General features: G+C 37.5%; 1 protein-coding gene across 2 annotated transcripts in view; it reads right to left on the minus strand.

Annotated features, from left to right (window-relative positions):
- Positions 1-13,694: 13,694 nt before the first annotated feature.
- EDIL3 (EGF-like repeats and discoidin I-like domains 3) overlaps positions 13,695-22,946 on the minus strand; it is a 595,610-nt gene continuing 586,358 nt past the window's right edge. Inside the window, exon 9 of one of the 2 annotated variants that reach the window (XM_006889875.1) lies at positions 13,695-14,357. In XM_006889875.1, the coding sequence (XP_006889937.1) occupies positions 14,208-14,357 (150 nt within the window). In that variant the 3' untranslated portion in view covers positions 13,695-14,207. The remainder of the gene's footprint in view (positions 14,358-22,946) is intronic. The other variant, XM_006889874.1, reaches the window with a different exon arrangement.

Consider the following 22,946-nt stretch of genomic DNA (forward strand, 5'->3'; position numbering starts at 1 on the left):
AAGCTGAAGCTGTTAACCATCTGAATCTCTGTCTATCATGATGCTATCAGCCTAGCAGTGAGAACCTTGGTTTTCTTGATGCTGAGTTCCAGTATATATTGAAGGCTGCATTCCCTGACCTTCTACAGCAAATGCCTCAGGTCGTCCTCAGATAGGTATAAATTTATACAGATACACACTTCCCCCCACACTATTGTTGCTATAGAATGGACAAAGATGGTAGTACCCTCTGTGTGATTTATAGCCTTGGGAACCCAGAGCAAAGTCATTCATGAGTTGATTCTGATCCAGTGGCAATGAATTTTTTATTGAAAACATATTTTAATAACTTACAAGACTTTTCACAAGGCAGTCATCAGACCAGAGCAAGGGAACACTGCATGGCTCACAACTGGGGATGGTTTATGCCAGAGAAGTGTCCTGTCTTTGAACCTTTTCAATCCATATGCAGAACACAACATCTAGGAGGCTGGGCTCTATGAGGAGGAATGTGGCACCAGGATTGGCGATTGGCGGAAGACTCATCTCAAATCTGCATTATGCAGATGGCACAACCTTGCTTGCTGAAACTGATCAGCAGAAGATCAAGGACTGTAGTCTTTAATATGGATTGAAGTTAAGCATCAAGAAACAAAGATTCTCACCACTGGACCATTGACAGCATCATGATAGATAAACAGTGAAGAGTTTGAGAGGGACATCGTGCTTGGGAGGGTGGAGGGACAGCGCAAGAGAGGAAGACCCTCAATGAGAAGGACTGTCTCAGGCACTAGGGTAATGGAGGTAGGTGTGTCAGAGACAATAGGGTTGGCTTAGTATAGAAGAGGGTTCAGAGCTGTTGAACATAGGGTTGCTTTGAGTTACAAGAGACTCCATGGAACATAATGACAACAACAACAACAACAGGACTTTATTGACAGCTTAAAGCTACCATGCCTAGGAGTGCTGGTAATATTTGGCTTAGGTAGAAAAACTGTTACCCAAAGTAAGGAATTATGAGTTTCTGTAAAATGAGTTTAGGAGACTATAATGAGAGTGTGAGAAAATTAGATTATGAGTTTCTAAACCATATCGATTCAAGGGGCAACATGGTTCAAAGTATACTAATCAAAAGGAAAGTGGAAAAGAAAGGAAAACATGGATTTGCATTCCGTTTTACTCAAAATTACTTTCTTGATCCCAACTATATGTATCTTTTCAGAGGCAGTTAATCACAAGGAAGGAGATTGTCTATCCTCCTCCCATGGCTCATGACCTCGAACTGCGTGCCTTCAAGATTGCAGTCCAGCTTCTTGCCACTAGGCCACCAGAGCTCCCTATTATATTGAGGTGAAAAAAATTCTGGTCCCGGCCTGCCTGTTTCTGTCTGCTAGAACAGTGAAAACATTTTATTATGATTTAAACATGCTTCCTGGAGTTTCAGCCCAAATCCCAAGGAACTGAATAGCTCTGACTAAAACCAGGATTTCTTTTATGGACATTTCTGCTGGCTTTAATGTATATTTTTTTAAAATAAGCCTTTCAACATATTTTTCCTTAAAAACTTAAAACTGCTAATATGAAACTTTTGGGGTTTATTCCTCTGGAATACTCATCCTTCACCAATATGTTTCATTTTTCTGTGCGGGTCGCTGCAGAAACTGGTGATCCTGTCTGTCAGAGTTGCGGGCCACCTGAGAGGTTCTCTTCCTGATGGGCAAAAGACAAACCCCTAAACTGCTCTATTGTGTTTCCTCAGCTGTCACTTTTATGACAGCTTCATTCTTAGCTTTTCTTCCATGGCGCAACTGGGCAGGTCCAAAGAACTAACATTTTAAGTTAATAGATGAGTATAAACTATTTATACTGTCATGTATTTTTCCTAGAGACAAAGGCTTTTTTGTTATATTGTTGCCATTTTGTGTTATTGAGTGACAAAGACACATAGATGTTCTTCCAGCAGGTCTCAGAGGCAGTAAATCACATGGGAAATTGCCCATCTTTCTCCCAAGGAGCAGCTGGTGGAGTTGAACCCAAGACCTTCTCATTGACAGCACACTTCTTTACCACTAAAAGACCAGAATCTCCTATATAATACGTCCTTAAATGTTAGAACCATTAAGGATTATATAGCAGCAGTGGCATCCCCTTTCTAAATCACATGCCTCTGGAAACTCTTTGAACTTTAATAAATGTTGATCGTTATAGAAAGGCTTCAGGCCTTTTGTTCATCAGGTTGCTATGAGTTGTGCTCGACTCGACAACAATCAACAATACATAAAACAATGACTAAAATGTGAAACAATTATAAATATGTACAAATCCATGCTTAAGTTATCATTTAATCACTATCATTGAAAATATTCTAGGCCCAGCTGTCTACATTTTAATTCTCTTCAGTGCTTTGGCCTGATGCTTATTTAAGTTATTACAAAGCTGTTCATACTGGCTGTGAGGGATGTATTGTTTGAAGGGAAATCAGTGGAGAACCACTTCCTTTACAGGTGGCAGCAGGTTGAGATTACCTAACAACTCATTATTATTACCATATTTATGTAAGGGAATTGCAAAAGCCACCAGAGGGTTTTAAATAAATATGGAGGACTGTAGTTCATGCTATTGAAGAGGTTAAAATAAAATTAAATCACAGGCGGTCCCCATATGCAATGTTTAATCATGTAATATGGTGACCATTTGCTTCGGTTACTATCCCATATTTCCACAGCATTTGTGTTTGCAAATGGCTCAGTAAACTTCTGCCAAGAGAATAGGGGTGAGGGGAGACCTGAGTGAGTAGTCTTTAAAAAAAAAGTGTTTTCCTACTACTGCTATCAGATTCATTTAATAAAATAGCTCTTTGAGTAAGCGTCATTTGCCTACTGGGGAAAACCACTTATCAAGCAGCAATGTTGAATATCCAATATGAATTATAGACATTTACTGCCACAGACTTAAGGAATCTTATTTCTCCTTCAAAATCAATACTACAATTGCTACTTACAGTATGCATTTTTTTTTCTTCTCAAAAATACATGACAATGCCTCTACTTGCAGGTGGTAAAAACAGCTCTCTTCTAGCAAAGTGGTTTAAGTCACCATATTACCAGCTCAGGTAAGACTCCTTTTGCATTTCAAATACGAAGGCAATTTTTTTTCCACAAAGAAATAATGTATTTAAATGTGTTATTTAATTTTTTTAAAGTTAGACTTTTGGAAGAGAGAGCAAGTGGGAGTGTTATATTCAACACAGATTTCATGCACAATTTGTATTCCTGATTTTCAGCACCAAAACATTACCATATAAGTGCCCTGGCTTTGGTTTCTCTTGCCCACACAAAGAAATGAGCCAGGTGAGAGACAAGAAGAAGATCAGGGCCATCACAAGCACGAGGTAGTGCATAGCAATGTCATTAGCTCTTGAGAGAGCTACTACTTGGTATTATAGCCCTAGAGATTTCATCAGCTGCTAAGCTTAGGGACATTCAGTTTAGGAAAGTCCAACAAACTAAAAAAGAAAGTGAGGACACAAGAGTGTAAGTGAAGGTAGAGATAATTTGTTAGAGATAGGAAAGTACATTCTAGAAAAGGATGTGAGTTATCTTGAAGAAAGGAAGAATAGGGAATGGAGAGGACAATATGCTACTCAGATTATGGGTTTATATAGGCAGTCTTCCTCCTAGGAATATGCTTTATGCAAAGCAGGTGTTTAGACTAGTGGAATGATGTTGCTAGAGGTTTTCATTCTGAAATCATGAATTAGCCTTTATCTAAAATAGAGAGGGGATATTAATGGCATTTTATTGGGCATGTCAGCTTTTGAAGGCATTGGTATCTACCACGCAAGGTAACATGCCCAACTCTTGACTCTTATTGGACTTGCTTTTGCTCTCTTCTAATTCTTTATCTCCTATGAGCTCAGACTGTGCTCTAATAGTGTTTATGGCAAGGTCCGGCAGAAATCGCAAGATATTTGGGATTTTTACCTTTACTTTTGAGTCTCCTTTCTTGAATTTTTTTTTCCCAAATTATTTAGCAGCTTGCTAACTCTTAACACGGGGGCAATTCCACTATATTTCAGAAAGTAAAAATGTTATTTTACCACAGTTTACACTTAAAACCATACATTTAGTAGTAAAGTAGGAGAAAATTTAAAATTTGGGGCTATTGAGAAAAAATATGTTTCCTTTCATTGAGTTTTCTAATATTTTTTAAAAAATAAAATTCCAAAAAAGCTCTATTTTTCTTCTTGTATTCTATATATAATATTGACATTTTGAAAGAGCAGTTTTAAAAGCCTACTAGTTGAAAATTTTCTACTGAACAATCATTCAACTGCTAAAATGAATTTTTACTTTGGATAGATAGAAAAGTTTTTATTGTCTTGTTAACAAAAGCGTGCCTAGAATTCTGGGCATTAGTAAGATAACATGGACTAGCTTTGGCCGATTTGAATCAGATAATCACATGTTATACTACGCTGGGAATGAAAAACAGAAGACAACAGATGTTGCATTCATAGTCAAAAGTCAATTTCAAGTTCTACCATGATGCTATCCATATGCATACAAGGAAGACTTGTTAATTTGACTATTATTCAAATGTACACACATACGGCTAAAGCCAAAAAGAAGGAACTTGAAAACTTTTACTAAATCTTGCAATCAAAAATTGATCAAACATGTAGTCAAGATGAGTTAATAATAGTTGGTGACTAGAATGCAAACATTGGAAATAATGAAGAAGGAAGAGTAATCGTAAAGTATGGACTTGGTGACAGAATTGTGGCTGAAAATAGGATGGTAGAATTTTGTATTTTCAATGATTTATTCATTGCAAATACCATTTTTAAAAGACACAAATGATCATTTTACACATCCACTTCACCTGATGGACTGCATAGAAATCAGATTGACTACATTCCACTGGAGAAGCTCATTATCAGCAGTTAAAACGAGACCAGGGGCAGAATGTGGGTCCGACTATCAATTACTCATGTGCAAGTTCAGAATGGGGCAGAAGAAAAAAATAGTTCATGAGAACAAAAATATGATCTGGAATCTATTCCACCTGATCTTAAGAATAGGTTTGAATCATTGAACAACAATGATCAAAGGCCAGGTGACATCAGGATACCTTCTATGAAGAGAGTAAATTCATAGAGGAGAAAGAAAAAGCCAAAATGGATGTCAGAAAAGACTGGAAATTTCACTAATGCATTGAGAAGTCAAAACTTAAGTAAAGCATGTTAAACCAGAAGAGTGCAACAGAAGATTACAAAGCACAGCTCAAGCAGACAAAACAAAATATTATAAAGGAATGTGTAGTGGGCTGGAATAGAAGAGAAAGGGAAGAACTTAACCTGTATTTCTCAAACTGAGATAACTAACCCCCTCCAAAAAAAAAAAACCCAAACAAATGTAAACCCTGAGTCTTAATTGAAAGGTGCTATGGGCAGTGCATTGAATGACCAATGAAGTATCAAAATAAAATGGAGGGAATACACAGAGTCACTGAACCAAGAATAACCAACTCACACTGAAAAAATGTGTAGAAGTACCTGTATTTGGACCGAGAGGCAGTCGTCAGAACAGAGCAGGGTAACACTGAATGGTTCAAAATTGGGAAGGGTGTATGCCAGGGATGTGTCCTATCTCCATTCCTTTTCAACCTGTATGCAGAGCAGATTATCTGAGAAGCTGGGCTCTATGAGGAGAAGTGTGGCATCAGGATTGGTGGAAAATCTATTAACAATCTGTGTTATGCAGATGACACAACCCTGTTTGCTGAAACTGAGGAGGACCTCATGCACTTGCTGCAGAGGGTCAAGGACTGTAGCCTTCAGTATGGACTGAGGCTCAATGTCAAGAAGACAAAGATTCTCACCACTGGACCAATTGATAGCATCAGAATGGATGGTGAAGAGATTAAGATTGTTCACAGCTTCAGTTTGCTCGGCTGCACGGTCAACACTCTTGGCACCAGCAGCAAAAAAACGTTTTGCGATGGGAAAGTCTGCTGTTAGGGACCTCTCTAAAGTACTCAAGAGCAACGGTGTCTCTCTGGAGACTAAGGTGTGCCTGATACAGTCCATGGTCTTTGCAATCACTTGTTATGCATCAGAGAGTTGGACAATGGCTAGGAAGGATAGGAGAAGAATTGATGACTTTGAGCTGTGGTGCTGGAGAATAGTATTGAATGTACCCTGGACTGCCAAGAAAACAAACAGATTCATCCTAGAGAGGGTTAAACCAGACTACTCCTTGGAGGCAAGGATTCTGGGGCTTCGTCCGACATACTTTAGACATGTTGTAAGGAGGGGCAGGTCCTTGGAGAGGGACATGATGCTTGGGAGGGTGGAGGAACAGCGCAGGAGGGGAAGACCCTCTATGAGGTAGATTGATTCAGTGACTGGGTTAATCAGGATGGGTGTGTCAGAAGTAATGCGATTGGCGCAGGATAGAGCAGGGTTTAGGGCTCTTGTCCATAGGGTCACTTTGAGTCGCAAACAACTCGATGGCACATAACAACAACAACAACCATATGAACAGGAGCCAATGGTAATGAAGGAGGAAGTTGAAGCTGCCCTATAGACACTGGCAAAAGATAAGGTCCCAGGAATAGATAGAATAACAATTGACTTGTTTCAATCACCAGATGTAGTCCTGTTGTGTTCACAATTCTATGCCACATAATTTAGACCGCAGTTGTCTGGCCAATGGATTAGAAGTGGTCAATATTTGTTCTCATTATAAAAAAGGTAATCCAACAGAATGTGGAAAATACTTAACAATATTATTGATATCAGATGCAAGCAAAATATTGCTGAAAATCACTCAAAAATGTCTAGAACAGTACATAGATAGGGAACTGCCAGAAGTTCCTTAGAAGAGGCTATGACCCCAGATATATTATTGCTAGTGTCAGGTGGATTCTGGCTGAAAGTAAAGAATACCAGAAGAATATTTATTTGTGTTTTATTGGGTATGCAAAGACTCTGTGGATCAAAACAACTTATGGCTAACACTGAGAAGAATGGGAATCACAGAGCACATAATTGTGTTCCTGTGATACCTACACACAGACTAAAAGGATATGAAAACAGAGCAAGGAGACACTACATAGTTTAACATTAAAAAGGGAGTGCATCAGGGTTGTATTCTCTCTACAAACCTATGTATGTTAAGCAAAGGATTCCAGAAGCTGGACTCTCTGAAAAAAATGTAGTATCAAGATTAGAGAAGACTCATCAATAACCTGTGTTATGCATGGCACAGCATTGCTTGTGGAAAGTGAGGAGGACTTGAAGCACTGTTGCAGAATATCAAATTATACAGCCTTCAATATGGATTGCATCTCATTGTCAAAAACTCCCATAATTCTTACCACTGGACCAATAGGCAACATTACAACAGATGGAGAAGAAAAATGAAGCTGTTAACAACTTCATCTTAGTTGGATCTACAGTCAACATCCTTGACACCAGCAGTCAGGAAATCAGGCAATGTATTGCACTAAGAAAATTGGCAGTCAGACACCTCTCCAAATTATTGAGGAGCAATGATGTCAGTTTGAGGACTAAGGCATGTCTGATTCAGGCCATGATCTTTCCAATCACTTGCTATGCATCTGAGAGCTGGACAATGAATAAGGATGACAGAAAAAAGAATTGATGCCTTTGTGCTGTGATGTTGGAGAAGAGCACTGAATATTCTATGGATTGTCAAAAGAATGAACAAATATGTCTTGGATAAAGTACACCCAGAATGTTCCTTGGAGGTAATGATAATAAAGCTTTACCTCATTTACTTCATGTATATTGCCAGGAGAGGCTATTCTTTGTAGAGGGACATTATGCTTGGAAAGTGAACAAAGGAGAAGACCCCCAATTAGGTGTATTGACACAGACTGCCGTAATCTCTAGTGTGTTGAGATGTGAAGGGTCTGTGCTGGTTTATAATGTCACTATGGGTTGTACACAACTCGATGGCACCTAATAACAACAATAAAAATATAAGGGTCTTTGGTGACCTACTCCACAGCAAGTTTTGCAGCTAACCCAAAGATGGTCATGTGTTCATAGTAATGGGAGCTGGACACCATGCCCAGTGAAGGATAACACTATGGATAGAAAAGCCAATTTTCAAGGTTTCTGACACTACAACCACTTTTAATTCAAATTTTACCTTCTGATTATAACAAATGTTATGTTATAGGACTAATCTATACACTACGAATTAAGTGCTTTGTTATTGTTTCTATTGTTTGTTCGGTCAATGATGCTTAGGAGTGTAATGAAGAAATCTGCTTATTAGAATGCAGCAATTGTTGTTAGGAGCCACTGAGATGACTACAATACAAATCCTCTACAGCTGTGGAACCAATATCAGCACGTTCCCTACTTGATTTGTAACTGCTCAGAGACAAAGTTTGCTGGATAACTAAATCATGATACTGAACTAAACCTGGACTTTGACTAATTGAGGAACTGTGCCTTGTTAAACTGGTTTAGGACTGTTGGACTTTAATTATGCAATATTCTTTGCCTCCTCCACTCCCCAACCCCACAACTCTAATAAACCTCACGACTGTGAGTAAAATTGCAATGAGAATTGAACCCTATGATTGGTAGAAATATGTGTAGAAACATGTGAGTGGTATGTCCAATCATGTAGCTATTTGTTCAGTAGTATGAGTGTTATCCACAATCAACACTTTTGCTAACAGCAGTCAGGAAATCAAAGATTAATTGGAGTGGGAATATCTGCTGTCAGGAACCTCTCCAGAGTATTGAAGAACAATGATGTCAGTCTAGAGTAATGTGCACCTGATGCATGCCATGGTCTTTGCAATTACTAGCTAGCTATGCATCAGAGAGCTGGACAGTGACTAAGGATGATAGTAAGAGAACTGATGCCTTTGATTTGTGTGCTGGGAGAAGAGTGATGAATATACCAAGGACTGTTAGGAGAACAAACAAGTTCATCCTGGAGAGGGTAAAACTAGGATTCTCCTTGAAGAAAAGGATTTTGAAGCTTCATCTGACATATTTTGGGCATGTTGCAAAGAAGTACCAGTGAGGGCATCATGCTTGGAACATGGAAGGACAGCACAAGAGAGGAAGACAGGATAATATGATTGATGTGGGTTAGGTATATCAGACACAATGAGGTTGGCTGAAGATAGAGCAGGCTTCAGAGCTTTTGTACATAGGGTTGCTTTGAGTCACAGTGACTTGATGGCACACAACAATAACAACAATGGATATTATAGATGGGACAGTTCCCTCTTATGAAGCAAATAGAATTCAGATTTGGCCACCACAAAGTTGCATCTGCTCCTCGTATAGTAGTCTGGGAAAAATTTTATTGTCAAAAGCAATGAAAGAATGTATACATTTGATAATTTTAAAAAAAATGTTACAGGGTATTATATTTTTTCCCTATTTGTGCTCAGTAGTTTTATTTATATTGCTGTTGTTGTTATGTGCTGTCCAGTCATCTGCCACTGACAGCGATTCTGTGTACAACAGCTCTAAACCCTACTCTATACTGTGCCAATCTCACTGTCTCTGACACACCTACCCTGATTATCCCAGTCACTAAATCAAATCACCTCATAGAAGGTCTTCCTCTCCTGTGCTTTCTCTCCACCCACCTAAGCATGACGTCCTTCTCCATAGACAGGCTCCTCCTTGAAAAATGTCTAAAGTATGTCAGATGAAGCTTAAGAATCCTTGCATCCAAGGAGCAGCCTGGTTTAACCCTCTCGAGGATGAACCCGCTCGTTTTTTTAGCAGTCCATGGTATATTCAATGCTCTTCTCCAACACCACAGTTCAAAGGCATCAATTCTCCTTCTACCCTCCCTAGTCATTGTCGAGGACTCTTATGCATAGCAAGTGATTGCAAAGAACATAGCCTGTATCAGGAACACCTTATTCTCCAGAGTGACACTATTGCTCTTCAGTACTTTGGAGAGATTCCTAAGAGCAGACTTTCACATCGCAATATGTCTTTTAATTTGCTGGCTGCTGGTGCCAAGAGTGTTGACTGTGGAGCCAAGCAAACTAAAACTGTTAACAATCTCAATCTCTTCACATCCATCCTGATGCTGCCAATTGGCCCAGTAGTGAGAATCTTTCTTTCTCCTTGAAGATGAGCCTTAATCTGTTTGAAAGCTACAGTCCTTGACCTTCTGCAGCAAGTGCTTCAGGTCCTCCTCAGTTTCAGCAAGCAGAACTGTGTCATATGCATAACGCAAATTGTTGATAAATCTTTCTCTTATCTTGACGCCATATTTCTCCTCATCGAGCCCAGCCTCCTGGATAATCTGTTTTCCATATAGATTGTTTTTCTAAATTTTATTTTATTAATTTTAATGAAAGTATAGATTGTAAAAGTATGAAGATAAGACACATCCCTGGCGTACACCCTTCCCAATTTTGAACCATGCAGTGTCTCCTTGCTCTGTTTTGACGACTGCCTCTTGGTTTAAGGATAGGTTTCACAAAGGCACAATCAAATGCTCTGGGATTCTCATCAGCCACGGTTTGTTGTGATCCACACAGTCAAACGCCTTTGCATAGTCAATGAAACACAGATAAAGACATTCCTCTGGTATTCCCTGCTTTCAGCCAAGATCCATCTAACATTAACTACAATATCCCTAGTAACACCACCCCTTCTAAAACCAGCTTGGACTTTTGGCAGTTCTTGGCTGGTGTGCTGTTCCAGTCGTTTTTGGATAATCTTCAGCAGAATTTTGCTTTCATGTGATATCAACGATATTGTTTGGTAATTTTCACACTCTGTTGGATCACCTTTCTTTGAAATGGGAACAATCTCTTCCAATCAGTTTACCAGGTGGTTGTCCTCCAGATTTCTTGACACAACTTGGTGAGCATATCCAGGGTATCATCTGTTAGTTGAAATATGTCAATTGGTGTACCCTCATTTCCAGGGGCTTTTTCCCCCTCAAATCCTTCAAAGCCGCTTGAACTTCCTTCATAACTATCTATCATCTATCTATCTATCTATCCATCTATCTATCATCTATCTATCTATCTATCTATCTATCTATCTATCTATCTATCTACATCTAGATATAGATCTATATGTATATGTAGGTTTAGATCTAGATACAGCTATAGATAGATAGATAAATTACCAGCAGCTCCATGAGATAAAGACAGCCATTTTTTCTCTAGTCCAATTTTCAAGCACTGTAGGGTCAGTTGTGGGTCCAACTTCATGGCAATGAGTGTTTTGAGTTTATACATATAACCAACCCAAAACCTAAAACCAAAATGTAATCATCAGTGATGGGCACACACATTCAAACAATTTATGTATTATTACAAGTGTTTTTAATTACAACTGCTTCAAAAGCATTCTAGATTTTCAAAAGTTTTATTTTAAGTTTGAAGACTAGACAAGGTCATACTGATTTTACAACATTCTACATGATTTAAGTATATATATACACAAAGAAAAAGAAAAAAAAAGCCCAAAACCCAACATTGGAATATTACACAGCTTGAAAGATTGCAAAGGTTACTTGTGTCTTAGTTATTTTTGTCCTACTGATGCATCAGATGCTAGCATTAAATATTAGATTTAACTTGTTGACTAGCAAAGATACAATTTAGTACTCCAAGTCATCAAAATTCACACTAATCCTTATGAAGTCATTCATAAAGAGAAAGTCAACCCTAACATAACCATTATTGATTTCAATAAATGTTTTTAATATGACATAAAAAAGTGAAGACATTTAAACTTTATTTCTCAGTATAAAATTAGTATATTATAGTGACTCAATATGGTGAATACTGGATGCCTCTTCTATATGTTCTGGTTTGTGATTTTGATTTAGTGTGAATTAGAGTAGAATACATTATTTTAGTTTGGTGACATTGATACAGGCAACATTTAGGCTACCAAATACTTGACAATATTTTTCACCCTTTCCACATGTGATAATCACTTTGTTGTCATGAATTTTAGATATCTCATGACAGTATGGGCATCCTAGTTTACCTGACATCTAGGGGAATGGCATACAGAGCAGAGAATATGTGCACACAAGAGAAAGCCATTTCAATGTATTCCTAAAAGTTAACAAATATAATTTTAAGTAATTTCTTTGGAAAATAATCTCTTTTTAAAAAGCTGTAAATAAAAAAATTGAAAAGAGCATATGAAGCAATGAATAATTTTGAAAAAGTAAGTCACCAAAAAGCATTATGCATAATTTCTAAACCTTACTATTCATACTGACCTGAAAAGGAAAGTGACTAAAATTTGATGAGATAGTGATGAAGTTTTAAACCTTGAAAGAAATTACCACCAATAGCTAGACCTTAAATATTTGTAACATGAGTCTAAAACTAGCCAATAAAACATTCACATTTGCTAATTTTAGCTTTCTAAAAAAAAGCTAAATTAAAAACATGGTGATTCTATTTTTGAAAGGTGCCAAAAACTGATTACTATTTTATATGTTTCAGACCAACAGTTTCATAAGAAGACTATGAAGGAGAAAGCGTATTGGCAAAAGACAAAATCTTTCCTTTAAAACCAACTTAATATTTCCCTTAGAGAAAAAAAAACGCCATTCTGATCGACTTTCTCTTTAAATTCTTCACTATGACTGGTGACCACTCCATATATACATTATTAAGAAATGTGGATAGCACGTGGACAGACAGGACAGTAACAGTGTAGTGGCTTTTATTATGCAGCACAACAAAATTAAACAATTTAGTGATGTTGCATGTGACTTCAACATTTCATACACATACTACTCTTTCCAGGATCCTTATTTCAAATTCTGATTATTCTTTGTCTAAGCCTTATGAAAGAAATACTTGTTAAATACGCGTAAAACATAGAATTAGATGCTGGACTTTTCTAAAAAATAAAATTTACACGGTGGACTTGCATGGAAGCAGTATAAGCTTTAATTTGAATGACATGTCAATGCAACCGCCATTATCCACAACTAATTGCTGTAATATTATTTATGTTCTTAGGACTTTTGAAGCAAAATAAACAGAAATCAATTTCTGTCCTGAATATGGTTTATCTACTTTGCCATTAGAGAATACCTTTCTACCCACAGATAACTATAGAATGGGCTTTCCTAGAAAACCACTCCTACATTCAAGTCTCAAATATAGGTTTTGTTTTACAGGAAATTCAGAGTTGAACAAAGGAAGTATGAGTATGTCTGGCCATGCTATGCAGCATTATGTTAGTATTCACTGGTGAAGAAAAAAAAATACAATTTGTGATTTTGTTATTTTAAAGGAAGGAAGGGCCATGTAAAATTCAAAGGTCTGAATTTAGCTTTAAAATTACTTAACCCATATTCTTTTGCTTATTATTTTGTCAAACAGTATGATGTGATTACTTGTAAATTAAGTTTTTGGAAATTACATAGGTACAGCTTTCTTCAAACATAAAGTTACTTATTCAATTTACTTATGATAAATAAAGATCTATCTATAAATATTCAATTATGTTTTAGACATATAGTAACACACATGGCCATTTTAAAGATCAATAATAGAAAAAGTTCAACTGAAAACCATACTTATTCAAGCAACATATAATATAGAGTAGAATAATAAAAACCCCACATATGAATAAACTTTGATCAGAAATAATAAAAGTAAAAGAAGGATTAGCAGTAAGAATTAGATATTACAGGCGGTTCTTCAAAATTCTGATATAAACGCTGACAGTGTTTAGCAGGCACAGGGAAACAGGGTAACGGAGACTCATTACAGTGGGTGAAAAACACAACAAACCCTTATTGCTAACTTTGCAGTATTCCTTTTATAAGAATTGGTTAAGTATTCATTACAAAAGCTCTATCAACTCTTCTTATTTAAGAACTATGTGATTTCTCTTTATCCTTCCTACAAAATGAATACCACTTACTTCCCCCAATATATTTCAACCAGTGTGAATCACTCAGAAAACAATGAAAAAAGTAATTCAATAATGTGATGTTAGCAAAGTAATTTAAACAATAAAAAATAAAATTGAAGCACTGAAAAGGCAGGCTTAGACCTCCCTAAAGACAGTGGCCCACCAGAAATTGAGCACTTTTCCATGAAAACAAACAAACAAAAAGCCATTTTCATTTTTCCAACAGATGTTGCAGAGTTCATTCCATGGAGATACTGTTAGGGGCATAAGAGGGCTGTGGAGAAGAGGCTCCTCACTCCTCCTCTGTGCATCCCAGCAGCTCGGATCGAAGCGTGATCCTCCCATACCAGGACCAAGGCAGGATCCTGATGAGTCGTGCATAGATGGGAGGGTCAATGACGTTTTTTCTGTGTGTGTCATTGTCAAAGTTGCCCTGGAAGACCTGAAAAAAGAGAAGCCAAGACTATCAATCAGATCACCTTTTTGGGAGTTGGGGAATTATTTTTACTATTTCTTATCTAGATAATTTATGAGTAATTGGAGATTTGACCCTGTTCACTTTTTCCTTCTTCAAAGTATATTGTGACTTCCTTTTAAAATAATTTTTAAAAGTTGAATTATAAATCAAAGTTAAGGTAAAATTGTGTCAGGCAAGAATATATTGACACTTCATATTTAATAGTTCATTGCCTGTTATTCTCTATTGTTGTTGTTATATGCCGTCTAGTCACTTGAGACTCATAGTGACCTTTGTACAGCAGCTCTGAACCCTGCTCTATCCTGAGCCAGTCTCACTGTCTCTGACACACCTATTATCCCAAACACTGAGTCAATCCATCTCATCCAGGGTCTTCCTCTCTTGCATTGTTTATCCACCCTTCTAAGCATGTCTTTCTGCAAGAACTGGTCCCTCCTTAGCAACACACCTAAAGTATGTCAGATGGAGCTTCAGAATCCTTGCCTGTACGTGTATTTACATATCTTCAGGTGGCTCCGGTTGCTGTCTAATGTTGGCCATGCTGCTTGCCTGCAGATCTCAAGCCCCTGTTTGGATTATGTGGCCTCCACATTCACAGACAAAGCGGAGAGAAGATTGGTCAATTTTGTTGGGTATTTTAGAGGACAAGCTATGGAAACAAAGTTATATCAAATGGAGCTTACTATCTTGACCTGAAGTCATTATATGGTCTTTACCCTACTTCACAAAGCCAAACCCTGTGCCATTGAATTGATTCCGGCTCCCAGCAACCCTCCATTAGGTTCATGAAGCTTTAAATTGAAATGAGAGAGACTGTCTATATTTCTCTCAGGAGCATCTAGTGGATTTGAACTTCAGACTTTTGGTTTGTAGGACAATACAGCCCATGCACATTTGTTGAACACTAACGTTGTCTTTCACTGTATTTCCCTTGTTCACTTCTTTACATTTAAAGAATACAAGTGACCTGACCTAAGAGAAGGTGGGAGAAATATTCTAGTTGAACTATGTTTTTTCCCCGCTTCTGCTCATTTCTGAGCCTGTTATCACCACGACTTGTACTAGATAGACTTTCCCCCTCTACTTTCCTTTTGTTGCTGCTTTTCCCCCCCTGAGGTTTTAATGCACATTTGTCCCCAAAGATCTTCATAATAGCTTGAATCAGTGCTTCAGAAAAAAACAAAACAAAACAAAATGAAAACACAGATCCTGATAGGAATTGAATTAAATTATATATGACTTGGAGAGAAACTATTGCATTTATAATGTTTAGTCTTTACCTGGAGCTCTTAATATTTTCTTCCTGTAGATTCTTAACATTTCCTATTAACAAAATCATTGCCTACATATGTATTTATATACCTTCACGTGGCTTCTGTTGCATTCTAATGCTGGTCATGCTGCTTGCTGGACATTTTTTTTCCCTGAGAGTGACTCTGAGACTCAGGCTTCCAGCAGATCCCATGCCCCCATGTGGATTTGTGGCCTCCACATTTACAGGCAAAAGAGAGACAGTTGGATAATTTTATAGGATATTTTAAAGGACAAGCTATGGAAAAAAATTGCATCAATTTAGTCTTATTATCTTTACCTGAAATCATTATATGGTCTTTACCTAACTTCAAAAGCCCGTATGTATACTGAATTTTTGCATTTCATTTAAGCTCAGTTAAAACAGTGAAAATAGTGTCAAGGTTTTCCCTCGTAATTTTACGAGGTACCTTATCATTGGAAGATAACTTGCTTTCTTGTTTGAGTTAAAAACCTGATTATGGGGCTAAAGAGAGGCCTGAAAACTCCCAAATTCCCATTAAAACAACAACAAAAAGAAGAGAAGGAAAAATATAGAAATACCATTACATGACTGAATTTTTAATATATATCTTCAAATATTCTGATAATAAAAAAGGCTCTTTCCATTTTCTAGTGGTTTGAATCCACCAGCCACAGTGAAGGAGAGCAGAACAAGCTTCTCCTCTGTGATTTAGAGAGGCTCCAAATCAACAGCAGTGACAAACTTTTTTTTAAAGTGTTCTAGAATAAATTGGTTTGCTTTCACACTCTCACAAAAGGTTCCCTGGAAAGAGAAAAATAAAGATATCTTTCTATAAAGTATTAGAGACTGTGACACTGATTAATGGAAACTAGAGAAAAGGTAGAGTGATTTTTCTGCTGGTTCTACAGAAAGATTATTTGCAGTAGAGGGCAAATGCAAAGTACTATCCCCATCTGGTGAGGCAATCATTTTTCAATTTGACACAAAATGTATCTCAAAGTCTATTGCTAAATAAATATTTGCTGTAGAAGAGAATACTGAACTTGTTAAGTCTAGAACTTAACATATCCTGGCATATCTGAATCCACATTCATTTGATAAGACTTTTAAACTTCAGCAATGATCTTGCCCATAGAGGCCAAGGAGAAAATAATTCTACACAAAAATGTGTTACTGAGTAACAATGTCTCTGGATTCAAAGCCATATACGTAAATAACAAACACATACAATGTAAACATAAAAAGATCTTGAGAGAGTGTTGTCATTGCAACAAGAGGAAATAAGAGAGTAAATGCTGTGCTTTCCTGACATTCTTTCTGACATATGATGCAGAATTCAAATGCTTTGCTGAGACTGCAGTATTAAAATTTAATATAGAATCTAAAATCCAATTTTGTGGCTCTGCTATTGAACCTAAAGTATGTCTTTGGCATAATAGGGCTTAAATTCATTAGCTTTCATCACAAGATCGGTAACAGTCCAAAACACAGTGTTTTACAAGCCACTTCATCTTGGTAAAGAAATACAAGAAGAAACATTTCTGTTAGGCCACTGGTCTCCAGCACTAGTTTCAGTAATGAATTATCAGCCCTCAACGCATTACTTGAATTATTAGTTATGGCTATAATGTAGAATACGCAACATGAAAGTACATCAGGTCTGAAATTGCATATAACTAACATTTCTCAAATAATGCACAGAATTTGTACATATTTGGATGCTCATAGAAAAAAAATTAACATAAGATACGGTGATTTTAGAAACAAAAACTACATCAAGAAACAGCCAAAATCTGCAAGGAATCACCCAAATCATGGTCTGAAAGAACTGAGAATATACTTTCATTTCCAGAGGTCTCAGTAATGACAACAACAACAACAACAACAAAAAGCATAAAATCACTAATCCCAGCATGATGTTTTATACGTGCTGTGCAAACATTTGGTTCATGCGCTATTTCTCACCCCCTGTACTAGGAAGACTAGGTTTCTATGTGTTGCGTGGCAAAGGATTGCAAAATTATTCATTTTAGTTAACTTTATAGAATCAATAAGATAGCTGCAAAAGTGCTTTAACATACTTACTTTAGAGTAATACACATTTCATTTGAGAAAAGAACTTGAAAGTTTGTTGTTACTGTTGTGTAGGTTCCTTACTTTCAGCCAGGACCCATCTGACATCAGCATTGATATCCCTGATGCCAAAGCCTCTTCTAAACCCTGCTTGAACTTCTGGCAATCCCTATCTTTGTAATGTTTTAACCATTTTTTAGTGTTCTTTGGCAGTAGTTGGCTTACATGTGCTATCAATAATTGTTTTTGTTGTTGTCATGTGTGTTTGAGTCACCTGTGACTCATAGTAACTCTATGTACATGAGCTCTAAATTCGGCTCTATCCTGTGCAATCACACCTACCTCCATTACCCCAGTCACTGAGTCAACCCATTTCATCGAGGGTCTTCCACTCTTGCACTGTCCCTCCACCCTCCCAAGCATGATGTTCCTCTCTAAGGACTGGTCTCTCCTTGCAACATGTCCAAAGTATGTCAGACTAAGCTTCAAAATCCTAGCCTCCAAGGAGCAACCTGGTCTCACCCTCTCTAATATGAACTTGTTTGTTTTCCTAGCAGTCCATGGTATATTCAATACTATTCTCCAGCACGACAGTTCAAAGACATCAACTCTCCATCTATTATCCCTAGTCATTGTTCAGCTTTCTGATGCATAGGAATTACATGAAAAGACCATGGCCTGTATCAGGCACACCTTAGTCTCCAAACTGACATTGTTGCTCTCCAGTACTTTGGAGAAGTATCTGACAGTAGACTTTCCCAATGTAATTCATCTTTTTATATCTTGGCTGCTGATACCAAGAGTGTTGACTGTGGAACCAAGCAAACTAAACCAGTTAACACTATCAATTTCTTCATCATCCATCATGATGCTGGCGTGACCCAGTAGTAAGAATCTTTGTTTTCTTGATGTTGAGCTTCAATCTGTACTGAAGGATGCAGTACTTGACCTTCGGCAGGAAAGGCTTCAGGTCCTCCTCAGTTTCAGTAAGCAGGGTTGTGTCATCTGTATAACCCATATCGTTGACGAATTTACCTCCAATCCTGATGCCACATTTCTCCTCACAGAGCCAAGACTCCTAGATAATCTGTTCCACATATAGATTGAAAAATTATGGAAATAGGACACATCCCCAGCATACACCAAATTCAGTTGAATCACGTTTCTTGGTAATGAAAACAAATATGGACCTCTTCCAATCCATTGGCCAGTCAGCCATCCTCCAAATTTCCTGGCATAGACTGGTGAGTGCATCCATGGCTGCATCTGTTAATCAAAATAAGGTAATCAGTATCCCATCAATTTCTGGGACTTATTTTTTGTCAGTGCCTTCAATGCAGCTTCAACTTCCTCTTTCATTTCCTTTGGCTCCTGTTCAGATAGTACTTCCTGAAATTTTTCAGTGTCAATAAATTCTTTCTGGTACAGTGACTCTGTGTATTCCCTCCATCTTCTTTTGATGCTTTCTGGGTTATTCAATATATTGCCCATAGCACCTTTCAGCATTGCAACACAAGGCTTAAATTTGTTTTTCAGTCCCTTCAGATTGAGAAATGCAGAGTGAGTTCTTCCCTTTTAATTCTCCAACTCTCTGCACATTCCATTATAATACTTTGCTTTGCCCTCCAAGCTGCCCTTTGAAGCGTCTGTTCAGCTATTTCACTTTGGCATGTTTTTCTTTAGATTTGGCTTCTTGATGTTCTAGTGTTAATCTTTACCACTGGAGCAAAAGGCAGTATCATGATGGAGGGACAGGAGATTGAAACTGTCAACAGCCTCATCGTAGTTGGATCCAAAATGAACACTCTTGTTATGAGCAGTTAGGAAAAAGGAGAAGCATTGCACTGGGAAAATCTGTGTTTAGGGGCCTTTCCAAATTATTGAGGACTAGTGATGTTAGTTTGAGTATTAAGGTGTGTCTGATTCAGGCCATGGTCTTTCGTATTGCTAGCTATGCATTTGAGACCTGCACAATGAATAAAGAGGTCAGAAAAAGAACTGATGCCTTTGATCTGTGGTGTTGGAGAAGAATACTGAACATCCCAGGAAAGACAACAAAAAAAAAAGATATATCTTGGAGAGGGGGCAAGCCAGAATGCTTTTTGGAGGCAAGAATGATGAGGCTTTGCCTCACATACTTTGGAAACACTGGTAGGAGGCGCTGTTCTTTGGAGAGGGACATGATGTTGGGAAGGGCAGAGGGTCAGTGAAGGAGAGGAAGACCCTCAACCAGGTGGACTGACAAGACGACTGCTGCATTGGTCTCTTGTGTGTTAAGAGGCATGAGCATGTTACAAGTCAGGACTATATTGAGATCTTTTGTTCATGGTGTTGCTATGAGTGGTACTCAACTTGATGGCACCTAACAAAAAAAAAACATGCAAAACCCAAAACTATCAGGTTGGAATTGATCCACTGCTGACCTTCCAGTGGATTTTTAGAGGCACAAGACTGCACAGGAAGAGATTACTCATCTTTATTCCATAAAGCAGCAGGTGGATTCAAATTTTACACCACTTCTCACCACTGGACCAATTGGCAGCATCAGAATGGATGGTGAAGAGATTGAGGTTATTCACAGCTTCAGTTTGCTTGGCTCCAAAGTCAACACTCTTGGCACCAGTAGCCAGGAAATTAAAAGACGTATTGCAATAGGAAAGCCTGCTTTTAGGAACGTCTCCAAAGTACTGAAGAGCAATGGTGTCTCTCTCATAGGCACCTTACGTACAATACAAAACCTTGTCTGGTCTTGTACCATTCTGACAATCAGTGCTACATTTGAGTCACTGTGTCAATCACTGAATCCTTGAAGACCTTTTATTTGTCACTAAGTCTCTTCTTTTCCAAGCATGACATCTTTCTCTAGGCAGTGTTTTCTTTTGAGAAAACATACAAGTTACACAAGATATACTGGCATCCCTACTTCTAAGGAAAATTCTGGCCCCACTACTTTGAGACCAATGTGTTTGTTCTTCTGATGATTCATTGTATGTTCAGTGTTTGGTACAACACCACAATTTAAATAAATAAATAAGTATTTTTTTAGCCTTCCTTATTAATTTTCCAAATTTAAAAGGTATATAAGCTCCTACAGTTAAGTCTTCAAGGAGATATCTTTACCACTTTAAAGAGGTCCTCTGCAGCAGATTTGTGAAATGCGCTATATCTCTCGATTTCCTGACTTCAGCTCCCAAGTATGTTGATCATGGATCCAACTAAAGGGACATTCTTCACAACATAAAATATTTTCACTGGCTATCATGCTGCTCCTTATTAGTAGAGACCTTTTATTTTGTATGTGTTGGGATATAATCATACTGAAGGCTGTAGTCACTGAGTTACATCATAAGTGCTTCAATTCCTCTTAACTTTCAGCAAACACATTTATGTTACCTGCGTATCACTGATAGGTTGTAAATCTTCTGCCAATCATGATGTTGCTTTTTTTTTTCATACAGTCCAGCTTCTTGAATTATTTCATTAATTATCAGCATAAGAATTGAATAATATCGCGAAAGGATACAAGTCTGTCACATGTTGTTGCTGACTTTCAACTATGTTGTAGTTTACTGGTAAGGAATTGTGCTGCCAACTCAAAGTCACATGGTTAGAATCCATCAGCTGCTATAAGGGAACAAGGGGTGACATTTCCTCCTCTGTGATTGACTGTCTTTACAAACTTGGGTAAGGGTCACTGTCAATAGGTTCTAACTCATCTTCTTTTGGTACATCCTGCATTGCTCAGCATTTTGATCAATGAATCCTTCAGTATTGCACTTTAAGAACTGGACTTTGTGGACTATAAATAAGAAAGACCATAGAAGAATAGATGCTTTTGAACTATGGTATTGACAAAGCATATTGACTATACCCTGAACTGCTTAAAGAACAAAAAAAAATACGCTTTCAAAGAAGTACAGGCTGGATACTCTAAAGAGGCAAGGATGGTAAGACTTTGTGTCACATATTTTTGACATGTTGTCAGGAAAGAAGAGACTTTGGGAAAAAATAATATTTGCTAAGGAAAGAGGGAGTGAAGAAGAAATAGAGTCTCAGTGAGATGGATTGAAACTGTGATTGCAACAATGGGCTTAGGCATGGTAGAGATTATGAGGACAGGGAAAGGTTTGGCAGGGGTTTCATCTGTGTTCATAGGTTCACTGTAAGTTGGAGTCAATTCAGTTGCACTTAACAACAACATAATATTTCCATTTTTAACTTTCTGAAGAAGTACCATACCATTTTCTCATAGTGATTATACTATTTTGCAGTTCCATCAAGTTAACTGCATTCCAAGTCTTTCATAACATTGGCAATGCCTGTTGGGTTTTTTTCCCCTTTATTTTAAAATTACTGACATCTAAAAAGGATAAGATTGTATCTCATTATAGATTTCATTTTCTTTTTAATGGCCAAGATCACAAGCATATTTTCAAATATTTGATGATCATCAGTATTTCTTCTGGGTGAAATGTCTGTTTATATACTTTGGCATGTTTTGATTGGGTTCTTTGTCTTTTTGTTGTTAAGGTGTTGGAGTTTTCCCCCTATAGTTTAGAGATAGAACTTTGTCAGTTAGTTGTTAAAGATTATTTTTTCTAGTCTTTAGTTTTCCTTTTTCTACTTTCTTCTAAAGTTTTTGCTGAGCATATTTAGTGAATCTTTAGAATATTCCAGTTATCTAAATTACTTTTATTATTTGTATTAATTCGAGGCAAGATACTTGTGCTTCCTTTAAACATTCCTTCTGTGAAATTATTTCCAGAGTATTTATCATTAAAGAAATCTTCGATTATTTTCAGTTTGATGATATAATCACAGTCTGGTATTTACTGGGTATGAGTGAAGTTATAATCTCAATAGCTCAAAATATAGAGCTGACCTATATGATCTTGGAGATCTAACATACTTTGGACATATTGTGAGGAGGGACCGGTCCCTGGAGAGGGATAGCATGCTTGGGAGGGTGGAGGGACAGCGCAGGAGAGAAGGCCCTCTATGAGGTGGATTGATTCAGTGACTGAGATAATCGGGATGGGAGTGTCAGAGACAGTGCAATTGGCACAAGACAGAGCGGAGTTTAGGGCTGTTGTACATAGGGTCGCTATGAGTTGCAGGCGACTTGACGGCACATAACAACAACAACATATGATCTTGTACATAATACTCTGTCAATTCAGAGTAAGATAAGTATGTGTAAATAT

This window comes from Elephantulus edwardii, unplaced genomic scaffold (assembly GCF_000299155.1).
Source record: "Elephantulus edwardii isolate Elephantulus edwardi_28Jun2011 unplaced genomic scaffold, EleEdw1.0 scaffold00082, whole genome shotgun sequence".
Taxonomy (NCBI): Eukaryota; Metazoa; Chordata; class Mammalia; order Macroscelidea; family Macroscelididae; genus Elephantulus; species Elephantulus edwardii.